This window comes from Rhinopithecus roxellana, chromosome 11 (assembly GCF_007565055.1).
Source record: "Rhinopithecus roxellana isolate Shanxi Qingling chromosome 11, ASM756505v1, whole genome shotgun sequence".
Taxonomy (NCBI): domain Eukaryota; kingdom Metazoa; phylum Chordata; class Mammalia; order Primates; family Cercopithecidae; genus Rhinopithecus; species Rhinopithecus roxellana.
This window is the reverse complement of record NC_044559.1, coordinates 42,598,517-42,610,548: the sequence shown is the minus strand read 5'-3', so window position 1 is coordinate 42,610,548 and position 12,032 is coordinate 42,598,517. Positions and strand designations below refer to the sequence as shown.

General features: G+C 43.2%; 1 protein-coding gene across 10 annotated transcripts in view; it reads left to right on the top strand.

Moving 5' to 3' along the window:
• Window positions 1–10,662, top strand: part of FGFR2 (fibroblast growth factor receptor 2) — a 121,459-nt gene extending 110,797 nt beyond the window's left edge. For 8 of the 10 annotated variants that reach the window (XM_010380504.2, XM_030941195.1, XM_010380502.2 and 5 more), the window contains 5 exons: window positions 806–928; window positions 1,494–1,564; window positions 3,378–3,515; window positions 5,113–5,218; window positions 8,969–10,660. In XM_010380504.2, the coding sequence (XP_010378806.1) occupies window positions 806–928; window positions 1,494–1,564; window positions 3,378–3,515; window positions 5,113–5,218; window positions 8,969–9,133 (603 nt within the window). In that variant the 3' untranslated portion in view covers window positions 9,134–10,660. Of the gene's footprint in view, window positions 1–805; window positions 929–1,493; window positions 1,565–3,377; window positions 3,516–5,112; window positions 5,219–8,876 lie in introns of all 10 variants that reach the window. The other 2 variants (XM_030941191.1, XM_030941192.1) reach the window with 2 other exon arrangements.
• The last annotated feature ends 1,370 nt before the right edge of the window (window positions 10,663–12,032 follow it).

The window sequence follows — 12,032 nt, the reverse complement described above, 5'->3', positions numbered from 1 at the left end:
AGGTAGAGGCAAGAGCAGAACACAGGTTAGAATGTTTGAGAAGTGACCAGGAATGAAGAAGATGCGATGTTGGATTTTAACCAACGTTTCTGAAAATTCAGGTGTAAAGGGCAGGAGAGCAAGTGTTGAGAGAAAGTATTTTAGGATGCTCAGATACAGATCTATAAGCAGCTGAAAGGAAGACACCGGTGTGGCTGGACAATTGCAGATAAAAGAGAATATGGTTATTTAGTCTACCTTCACTTTTCAAAATTATCATTCTATTTATTTATAATTCCAAAACAAATACATGTCGTGTTCCAGGCTCTCAGATGATCCCAGTTGACCTGTCTTCTTAATCTTAGAGCCACACTGTATTTCTTTTCTTTCTTTTTTTTTTTTTTGAGAGTCTCACTCTGTCACCCAGACTGGAGTGCAATGGCGTGATCTCAGCTTACTGCAACCTCTGCCTCCGGGGTTCAAGTGATTCTCATGCCTTAGCCTCCTGAGTAGCTGGGACTATAGGTGCGCAGCACCACGCTCAGCTAATTTTTATAGTTTTAGCCAAGATGGGGTTTTACCGTGTTAGCTAGGCTGGTTTTGAATTCCCGATCTCAAGTGATCCACCCACCTTGACCTCCCAAAGTGTTGGTATTACAGGCATGAGCCACTGCACCCAGCCACACTGTGTTTCTTACAGTATACTGCAACTGGTTTTTAACATCAGCTATCTTTTCTATCTGCATTTTAAGAAATGAACATATTTCCTTTTTGTTCTTGTAGTGTTTTGAAATTGTTATTTCTCTTGGTTCTTTCTTGATTTCAGTGTATTCATCGAGATTTAGCAGCCAGAAATGTTTTGGTAACAGAAAACAATGTGATGAAAATAGCAGACTTTGGACTCGCCAGAGATATCAACAATATAGACTATTACAAAAAGACCACCAATGTAAGTCAATGGCAGTAACACAGTGGGCGGGGGCGGGGGTGGGGCTCAGAATGTTCCAAGAGAAAGGCCATCAGTGTTGAGAGCTGGGTGGGATCTATGGGGACCCATTCCCCTGCCCCTGATTCCTGTTCTTTTGCCTTACTATTCACAAACTCTCAGTATGCAAATTTAGCCTCTGTGTATGTCAATTTTAGTAAATGTGAAACACTTATATACAGAATAATCAACAGCCGCTAGGATTTTCTTATGGTTCTCATCAAGAACTTTCATAGCAAAAACTAGAGCTTGGAAGTTACTGGGTCAATTTTAGCCTAATAACTGGTCAAGGAGGATCTGCGTGCTAGGGAGATAAAAGAATCCAAGGAGATGGCATTTTATTAATGGCCCAAATCTGTGCATCTCACACGTTATGTATGGTCCTCATTGGGATTGATTTCTGCTCTATTGACTGACCAGCAAAAGCCATGAGAATATCAGCTCTTAAACAGGGCACAGCCCTATTGAGCCTGCTAAGATAAATTCTTTTTAATATATTTAGTTTTTACATTTTCTTCTACATTTTCAGGGTCGACTTCCAGTCAAGTGGATGGCTCCAGAAGCCCTGTTTGATAGAGTATACACTCATCAGAGTGATGTGTGAGTAACTCTCTTTTCTCTGACTTCTTCCTGGGCTTGAGCTGCAAAAATACTATACGTATTTTGCCTTTCTTCCTTCTTTGGTGACTGCTGCATTTCACACATTCGTAGAAGGTGCAGGAGCCGGCCTTAGAAAGGACGGATTTTATGGTAGGCTGATAACCAATGCTCTGTTACTAATCTGTCTGGCTTCAAAGAGCACAGGAGGTGGAACCGCTGACCTCCTCCTGCCAGAGCGGAAGTCCTTCCCTTGAACATATTCATGGATGTGCAGCTACAAAGCCAATATCTAATTCGCCAAGCTCTTGGCATATTCTTCACCCCATTAAAGGAATAATCCTGGAGCTTTTTCCACTTAAGAATAGTTTGTCATATTTCCCTCTAACCCAGATTTGTCCTTAAAGAGTGGAGCTGAGTGAGAGGTGGTCTAGGCTGGGGACCTCCGCAGGGTCTACTGTCTGTGTTTATCCCTCAACAAAAAGGTCTGGTCTTGCTTTGACATACTTGATAGCATTCTAGAAGCACAGTAGAATATTTCTGTTATGATACACTTAAAAAACCATTTGGGTCAGGCTCCAACTGACATTTTAGATTTGAAAATTCAGTTGAAGGCTGGGCATGGTAACTCACGCCTGTAATCCCAGCACTTTAGGAGGCCAAGGCGGGTGGATCATGAGGTCAGGAGATCGAGACCATCCTGGCCAACATGGTGAAACCCCGTCTCTACTAAAACTACGAAAATTAGCTGGGTGTGGTGGTGCGTGCCTGTAATCTCAGCTACTTGGAAGGCTGAGGCAGGAGAATCACTTGAACCCGGGAGTCAGAGGTTGCAGTGAGCTGAGATTGCGTCACTGCACTCCAGCCTGGCGACAGAGCAAGACTCGGGGGGTGAAAAAAATCGAACTATTTTTTATGTGTATGAGCAGGAAGAGTTCTGGGTAGGCATGAATTCTGTGCTACCATAGTTGGTCCTCTCAACAATCCTAAAAAAGAAGACCTTACGATCCCATTTTTGCTGTGAGCAACTGAGGCACAGAGGCTGTTCTGCCTGTCCTGTGCTGCTGCTTTTGCTCCCCAGAAAACTGCGGAGTGAAACTCACTGCCATCGAGTACAGAAGGGTGAGTTTCCAGAGTGACCATGACATCGCTAAGCCTGGCTTTCTCAGCTTGCTCATCCCAGAGATTGAGTCTCCTGAACTTGGCGCAGGAAGTCCAAGTCTCTGAAGAGTCAAGTGTAAATAAATTGTGGCCTGTGAGATGTGTTCAGTTTTGTTGTGTGCAGTTCATCTGGGGCATGTGATTCCTCATCCTAACCCCAGCCTTGTGCTGACTGCCTTTGCGATCTTAGTAAGTTCCAGAGCCTCTGTGCAGCAGATGTTCCACTGGCCACAGAGGGCAGCTGTGATCCTGCAGAGTTGGCTTGCTGGCCTTATTCTGTCAACTGCCCATCCTGGCAGATCACAACCTTTGGGTCAGGCACATAGGGAGTTGGAAAGGAGTGTAAAGGCTTTGAAACTGAGAAACTGAGATCCTTGCATTGCTAACACCACAGTTAAGACAAGCAGCTCTATTCCAGAGTGATGGCAGTTTGCCTTTTTGTCTATTGATGGAAAATTCCATCAGCGCATCCCCGTGTCATCATCATTTGGGGATGCTCTTGCGGGGCAGGAAAGAGCACATGGGATGAACTGCAGGAGGGCCCATTTGTCTTTGAACTTCAGAAGTGAGGAGGTGTTTATGTCTCAGCTGGGCATGTTTAGGTTTTGGCAGTGTGGATGGGTTAGTAATGCTGTGCTTTCTCCTTTTGTTGCAGCTGGTCCTTCGGGGTGTTAATGTGGGAGATCTTCACTTTAGGGGGCTCGCCCTACCCAGGGATTCCCGTGGAGGAACTTTTTAAGCTGCTGAAGGAAGGACACAGAATGGATAAACCGGCCAACTGCACCAACGAACTGTAAGCGCTCTTGTCTTTCCTGCCGGTGCCACAGTGGGCTTGCCACACCATTAATACTTCTCCTGATGTACCTCGTTTTTGAAGGCCCCTAGTTTCCTAAACATGCTCTAAGAAGAATGGCTGAAGCTCTCTGGGCTCAATAGCGACACCAACAACCATTACTTGTCTGAGAGAAAGAACATTATTCTGAGTATGGAGAGGGCTTTGGATCAGAGGGTGTCTGGCTTACTGGCTGAGGGCTCCTGACTTTGCAGAGCCAGCGAGAGTGGTCTTCCTGGGCCACTGTGCTGTGCCTTCTGCAGTCTCCTGTGGAGTGACAGGAAGACCCACGGGTCAGGAAACAAGCTAGAAAGCCGCGGGGCCACCCTGCAGGGTGTAGGATTAAGGAACCAACACAGCCTTTCCCCAGTGGTTGTGCCTGGCCCCCGCCTGGCCCCATCGTGGCCAGTGGAGAATCGGTATTTCTGAAACTTCTTGAACCATTGAAAATTGCCCTTATAGATTGACGCCAACCACATTTCCTCAGAGCGAAGGAACTCGTGTTTGGTTACCTAGGTCTCACTTGTGTTTTAGTACAGAGAATTAAAAATGTGTTTAGGTACCCTCTTTGGAGCACCAGATCTGCCTATAAAACCATGAGCTGGTTTCTAGCAAAATCTGCCTCACACTTTAAGTAGAGTTATGTTGTGTTGGTGACGTGTGCCTGGTGCAATAGAATCAGTGCTTTGAAAGGAGTCTCTCTGCCTCCTGCCTCAACCCCTCCAGGATTAACTAAGAAGAGTGATTGTCCCAGAGACTGCGGTCTATTGTGTATCATTTCATGGGGATTTTATATCAGTAATCCCGTGAGTGCTTTTCGGTGTACTGTGGATGTCTGATGAATGGCCACATTTTATAGCATATTATATAAAGGCATTTATTGTGCTCTTTGTCATTCCTATTGGTTTTTTTTTTTTTTCTTTTAACATAGAGGATCTGTCGAAACCCGTAATCAAGATAAGACCTAGGAAGCTAGGCCTATCTAAGAGTTAATCAGGAAGTTAGTGTGCAGCCCAGTGGTGGCAGATTAATTCATAAAAAAATTGAAGTTGTAGTTTTCAAATTTTATTTTACTTTTTTTTAAACTCAGGAAGCTTCGTCAACTAGAATCATTAAGACCCAAAGCGCTGGACAGATAAATAGTAGAGCTGCTTTGGTGCAGGGAAGGGTGTCAGGGGAGGGAAGACTGGAGACCAGCCCATGGAAATATGCGTTCTCCTTCAGCCTCCAAAGCATCTTTAGGGTGTGATGCCATTGTGAGATGTCACTGTGGCCCAGGGATACCAGGGAAAACACATAGACGTGTCTTTCTTGATGGCTTAGATGCCTTCCTAACATGTTTTGGGTTACGTGCTGTTTTTATAAGTCAAAGTGCCTTTTGGAGGAACTGGCAGGGAAACTTTTGGGAAAGTGATTCATGACCTCCTAATCTAGTTGCCCGGAAAGTTCTGATGCATTTTCCTAATTTACAACACGTCCCCCTATTGCCTATTAAAACTGACTATAACCACGTACCTAGTGTGTATGAAATTAATTCGAGGAAATCAAATTTTCCCAGGTACATGATGATGAGGGACTGTTGGCATGCAGTGCCCTCCCAGAGACCAACGTTCAAGCAGTTGGTAGAAGACTTGGATCGAATTCTCACTCTCACAACCAATGAGGTAAGAACCTCCTTCCAGAAGCCCCTTGTCCTTGGTTGGCTTGTGAGACACATAGCATTTTACACGCACACTCCCCTGTTGGCTGTTGGTTGGAGTCTGTGGTCTTGTTTATTCTTTTTCCACAGGGGTCAGATAGCTCAACTATGGGTTCCTCTGAAATCATGATTTGTCTCAGAACTTCATTTTGTGAGTTCTGACTCACGAAACCAAAGACAGAGGGACATCCCCGAGGCCGCCCTCAGTGTAGCTGCTGATGGAGCAGTCCAGGATGTGTGTGGGAGACTGGGAAAGGGGAAGCAGTATTCACTTGCAGGACTTTGGTGTGCATGGGAAAGAGCTTGGATTCCTGTGCAAGTTTGATTCTGTGCTTTGGTCATTAGTGGGTGAACTGATAACGTTCTCATCATTTGCTGGATGGAATACAATGAAGTTTTGTAACTCCAGCTTCTCTTACCACAATACTATCCTATGGGATCCTGTCGGTAATGGTATGTGCCTTGCAGCCGCTTTCTAGGTGTATATAAACATACCCTGTTTTCTACAATGAGCAACTTACATGATTTTTACATAAAAACATGTACCTTTTGTTAAAATATTTATTTTCCCTAAAATATTTATGATCTCTGCCGGGTGCGGTGGCTCTCGCCTGTAATCCCAGCACTTTGGGAAGCCAAGGCGGGCAGATCACTTGAGGTCAGGAGTTCGAGGCAAGCTTGGCCAACATGGCAAAACCTCATCTCTACGAAAAATACAAAAATTAGTTGTATGTGGTGGTGTGTGCCTGTAATCCCAGCTACTCAGGAGGCTGAAGTAGGGAAATCACTTGAACCCAGGAGGTGAAGGTTGCAGTGACTGAGATTGCACCACTGCACCGCAGTCTGGGAGACAGAGTGAGACTTCATCTCAAATAATAATAATAAATAATAATAATAATTTTTTATCTTTGCCAACAAAATAAACACTCGTCTGTCTCTCATTGTCCAAATTTAGCCATGTTAGTGGCTGCTTCAATATGCAGATAGAGTGCCTTTTATAATTATGGAAAGCATATGCTCTGAGCAGGAAAGATGTTAAACCCATCAAGTCCAGTCAAATCTTAAGATAGAGAAATTGTTAATGAATGTGTTTGGAGATACTTAATGAGGATGCACAACAGTGTTTTTTTACACAGGAAACTAACTCCAAACCATGCAATTGTCTCAACAAGAAAAATGTTAAGGTCCTCCAAATATTTTAGAAGGAAAATAATACACTTAATTTCTGATTTAGAAAATAGTTTTAGAGTGATTTCTTAAAAGATAATAATCAAATGTAGTGATATGAAGTCTTAACTCAGCAGCTTTATCTTATGTGTCTGACTGTGGCCTGTGCTGGATAAAGGAAGAGACTGCATTTAAATGAATACAGCTGACCTTCGGAAGTTGAAAGGAACGGTTCAAGGGGGGAAAGAAACCACCTTTCTTCTTCTGCCAAAATTGTTGTTTCTAGTATAAGTTCCTTTAACTGTAGACTTGGAATCTACTGATATCCCTATTTGTTTCCTATCAGATCTGAAAGTTTATGGCTTCATTTAGAAACTGGGAAAAGTTGGCCAGGCGCAGTGTCTCACGCCTGTAATCCCAGCACTTTGGGAGGCCGAGGCGGGCGGGTCATGAGGTCAGGAGTTCCAGACCAGTCTGGCCAACATGGTAAACCCTGTCTCTAGTAAAGATACAAAAAATTAGCCGGGCGTGTTGGTGTGCGCCTGTAATCCCAGCTACTTCGGGAGGCTGAGGCAGGAGAGTCGCTTGAACCGGAGAGGTGGAGGTTGCAGTGATCTGAGATCATGCCATTGCACTCCAGCCTGGGCGACAGAGCGAGAGCGAGACTCCGTCTCAAAACAAAACAAAACAAAACAAAACAAAACAACAACAACAATAACAACAAAACTTGGGAAAAGCACTAAAGTTCTATTTTAATGATCTCATGTCTATGCTCAAAGTGATTTATTTATATATTTGCATGTAGAGTGGATCCGTTCATACTGAAATTTGTATCTAGTATCCTAAAATAAAAAAGCAGAATGCCATATTGTCTGACGGATGTAAAAATCGAAGTTTCTTTCCTTCTGAAAATCATTACCATATGCTCAAGAAAAATGGTTCCATTTAGGACAAAATTTCGTTTTTATCATTGTAAGCAAAAAGTTCTCTTTTGATGTGGTGGGTGTGTTTGTTTCCAGTTGTGTGGTTAATGCTGATGTTGTTGGAACTGACACATTCCCCTTCTGGGATGGGGACTTTCTCTCTTGCCAACCCTGGTGATGAATTATAGGGTGTGTGTGTGTGTGTGTGTGTGTGTCTTAAAAAATGTCTAGTTGCCAACATTCCATGGGCTCTTTTCTGATAACACTGAGGCTGTTTGTGCTGTGGTCTGCACTTTTTGCCCCCTCTCAGCAAAACCACATGTCATAGAATAGTCATTGGCTTCTGGATGTGTGAGCGGAACTGCCCCACTGTGCCAGCCCAGTGGAGGCAGAGAGACCCACAAGCTCCCAGTTTAGAAAGCTTTTCATAGCTTCAGAAAAGGGGTTGGCAACTGCTTTCTGTAAAGGGCCACGGAGTAAATATTTTCGGCTTCACGGTCCCTATGGTCTCTGTCTCAACTTTGCCACTGTAGCCCCAAAGTAGCCACAGACAATATGTAAATAGATGTGTTCTAGTAGATGAGTTCAAGATCTAACACATCTGATGATGTGTTCTAGTCTGTCTTCTAGCACAATTTTATGGATCCTGAAATTGGAATTTTCTGTAATTGTGTATAAATTTTCTTCATTTTAATGCTACAGTATATTATTCTTCTTTTGATTTTTTTTTCGACCACTTACCAATGTTAAAGACCATCTTTAGCCCTCAGGCCATATAAAGCAGTCCGTGGGCACCCAAGTCAGAGGAAGTGTCATCCTGGGGTGACCCAGAGGGCTTCTGGCAGCCAGCACCGGATGCCTTGGGGAGCAGAGGACACTTTCTGAATCTCAAACCTTCAAAACTTTGAAACTTAACCTGTATTTTCCCAAAGTTTCCTTTAACAGTGCATTATGGATTTGACATCCATGAGTATATCCAAGCCTTTTTTGAACCTGTTTACATTTTGAACTCAGAGAGCTTCTGAGAGTAATGACTTACATGTGTTAAATTACCCACTGAATGAAGAAGTATTCCCCTTCAATTATCCCAGAAACTACAATAGTAAAATGTAATTCAGAAAATAAATATTCATGGTCTCAACTACTTAAAGGGGGCCTGGGGACCTACGGCATGTTCCTGGTTTTCATTTTGTTGGGGCTCGCATTTGAAGCAAGGGCTTTAGTGAGGAGGTGGTGTAGATTCAGCAGGTCAGTTAGGTCCGTGTGAAGTCAAGTTGCCTGCCCGGCACCTATAGCTCAACTAGGTTTTATTGTTCTCTACCTGCCAATCATTGATTTATGATGGGTTTCAAGAGAAAAGCTAAGGGCAGCCCGGAGTACATCATACGTGTGTCTCAGGGGGAGGTCTTTGTGGAATTCAGGTGGGCTGAGTCTCTGTTCACCTTCTAGGGGTCTCCTGTCTTGTCCCGCATTCAGTACCCACATCTCAAGAGCTTGTGTTTAAAATAAAACTCTTCTCTTCCATTCTTTCAGGAATACTTGGACCTCAGTCAGCCTCTCGAACCATATTCACCTTGTTATCCTGACACAAGATGAAATAAAACGTCTCTCTTCCCTTCTTTCAGGAATACTTGGACCTCAGCCAACCTCTCGAACAGTATTCACCTAGTTACCCTGACACAAGAAGTTCTTGTTCTTCAGGAGATGATTCTGTTTTTTCTCCAGACCCCATGCCTTACGAACCATGCCTTCCTCAGTATCCACACATAAATGGCAGTGTTAAAACATGAATGACTGTGTCTGTCTGTCCCCAAACAGGACAGCACCGGGAACCTAGCTACACTGAGCAGGGAGACCATGCCTCCCAGAGCTTGTTGTCTCCGCTTGTATATATGGATCAGAGGAGTAAATAATTGGAAAAGTAATCAGCATACGTGTAAAGATTTATACAGTTGAAAACTTGTAATCTTCACCAGGAGGAGAAGAAGGTGTCTGGAGCAGTGGACTGCCACAAGCCACCACGTAACCCCTCTCGCCTGCCGCGCGTACTGGCTGTGGACCAGTCGGACTCAAGGTGGACATATGTTCTGCCTTCCTTGTTAATTTTGTAATAATTGGAGAAGATTTATGTCAGCACACACTTACAGAGCACAAACGCAGTATATAGGTGCTGGATGTATGTAAATATATTCAAATTATGTATAAATATATATTATATATTTACAAGGAATTATTTTTTGTATTGATTTTAAATGGATGTCCCAATGCACCTAGAAAATTGGTCTCTCTTTTTTTAATAGCTATTTGCTAAATGCTGTTCTTACACAGAATTTCTTAATTTTCACCGAGCAGAGGTGGAAAAATACTTTTGCTTTCAGGGAAAATGGTATAACATTAATTTATTAATGAATTGGTAATATACAAAACAATTAATCATTTATAGTTTTTTGTGTAATTTAAGTGGCATTTCTATGCAGGCAGCACAGCAGACTAGTTAATCTATTGCTTGGACTTAACTAGCTATCAGATCCTTTGAAAAGAGAAATATTTACAATATATGACTAATTTGGGGAAAATGAAGTTTTGATTTATTTGTGTTTAAATGCTGCTGTCAGACGATTGTCCTTAGACCTCCTAAATGCCCCATATTAAAAGAACCCATTCATCGGAAGGTGTTTCATTTTGGTGTGCAACCCTGTCATTACGTCAACGCAATGTCTAACTGGACTTCCCAAGACAAATGGTACCAGTGTCCTCTGAAAAGATGCCTTAATCCATTCCTTGAGGACAGACCTCAGTTGAGATGATAGCAGAATGTGCTTCTCTCTGGCAGCTGGCCTTCTGCTTCTGAGTTGCACATTAATCAGATTAGCCTGTATTCTCTTCAGTGAATTTTGATAATGGCTTCCAGACTCTTTGGCGTTAGAGACGCCTGTTAGGATCTTCAAGTCCCATCATAGAAAATTGAAACACAGAGTTGTTCTGCTGAAAGTTTTGGGGATACGTCCATCTTTTTAAGGGATTGCTTTCATCTGATTCTGGCAGGACCTCACCAAAAGATCCAGCCTCATACCTACATCAGACAAAATAATCGCGGTTGTTCCTTCTGTACTAAAGTATTGTGTTTTGCTTTTGAAACACCAACTCACTTTGCAATAGCCGTGCAAGATGAATGCAGATTATACTGATCTTATGTGTTACAAAATTGGAGAAAGTATTTAATAAAACCTGTTAATTTTTATACTGACAATAAAAATGTTTCTACAGATATTAATGTTAACAAGACAAAATAAATGTCACGCAACTTATTTTTTTAATACTCGTGTCTTACCAAATGGTTTCCTGTGCCTGGAGGTGCTGACTGAATGCTGTTGTGTATGCAGGAAGGGCAGGGCTGCCAAGGGTCTTATGTGCTGCACACGGGGGTGGCTTGCCAGAGGGGTTGACTGAGACCAGCAGTACCTGTGACAGTTTGAGGTTGATCCAGCGGAAAATCCGAATCGGTTGGTTGGAGCCCTGGCTGGGTTGCTTACTGGTACCTCAATGGAATCATCGTTCCTTTCTGAACCCTACCAGCTCCCCAGAGGAGCAAACGAAGAGCCACATGGTAGAGAGCTTTGCAAACTGGGAGGTGACCTAAGGATGACAGGTATTGAGTAGGGAAGACGTTCAGAACGTCTGAATCCTGGGGACTTCGAAACCTTTTAGGCTGTTTTCTTCATGATGTATGGAGAGAAGGATTTGCTTCAAATTTTCCAAAAGAAAACTTGGACAAATTTTTGAATAATTATTTATTTTCATACCACCAACGATCTGAAAAGGGAAATGGAGTTTTGCCTGTCAGTTAACAAATGCAAATCTATGACTCTTAAGGGTCTGTTATATCTGCTTGCCAGCCTCAGCAGCAGCAGGAAAGGGAATTGAAAACAGGCCAACTTCTCCTGCACTTCAGCCGGGCTCTTAGAACCTTACAGGGCCATTGGTAGAGTGCTGTCTTTGGGGCCTTCTCTGTGTTTGATGCCATTCATGGTGGTGGAACCAGCCATCAGGGGAGTGGCCTAGGGGCCTGGTTCTGCATTTCCCAAACCTCTGTCCTGTTTCTTGCAGGATAACAGGGTTCTATTGGGAATGTGATTTTAAAACTAAGGTGCATGAAAGCCACCTAAGAAAAGTGTCACCTGTTAGACACAAGTATACAGAGTGATGTTCTGCACCCCTGGGGACATTTCCACGGTGAGATGTCCTTGACGAGGGTGAGGATGGACTTGCTGGGGTCTGCACTGGTTCCTCTGTGCAGCTCTCTGGTGCAGATGCTGTACTCTAGACACTGAAGGGCAGTTTATAGACTTGATGGGGTAGATTATAATGGCATTAAGAACTGCTGTATTTCTTGCCCATTTCATGGAGATGGGTGGGCAAGAGTCCTAAATGGTCTTTTGGCTATTGTGATTTTAAGAGACACTTGTCATGAAGGGCAAGAAGGCAGTGTGGTCCATGAGAATGATGGGTAATACAGTACCCTTTTTTTTTTTTTTTTTTGAAATCTGTCCCAAATGAGCATACACAGGCAGGATTCGATAAGAATCCTGGAGCTTACAGCTCTCCTCCCCCAAGACCTAAGGAGAGCATTGGGAATTAGTTGAAACCACATGTGATTGTCACCTAAACATGAGATGATTTCATTTGTGA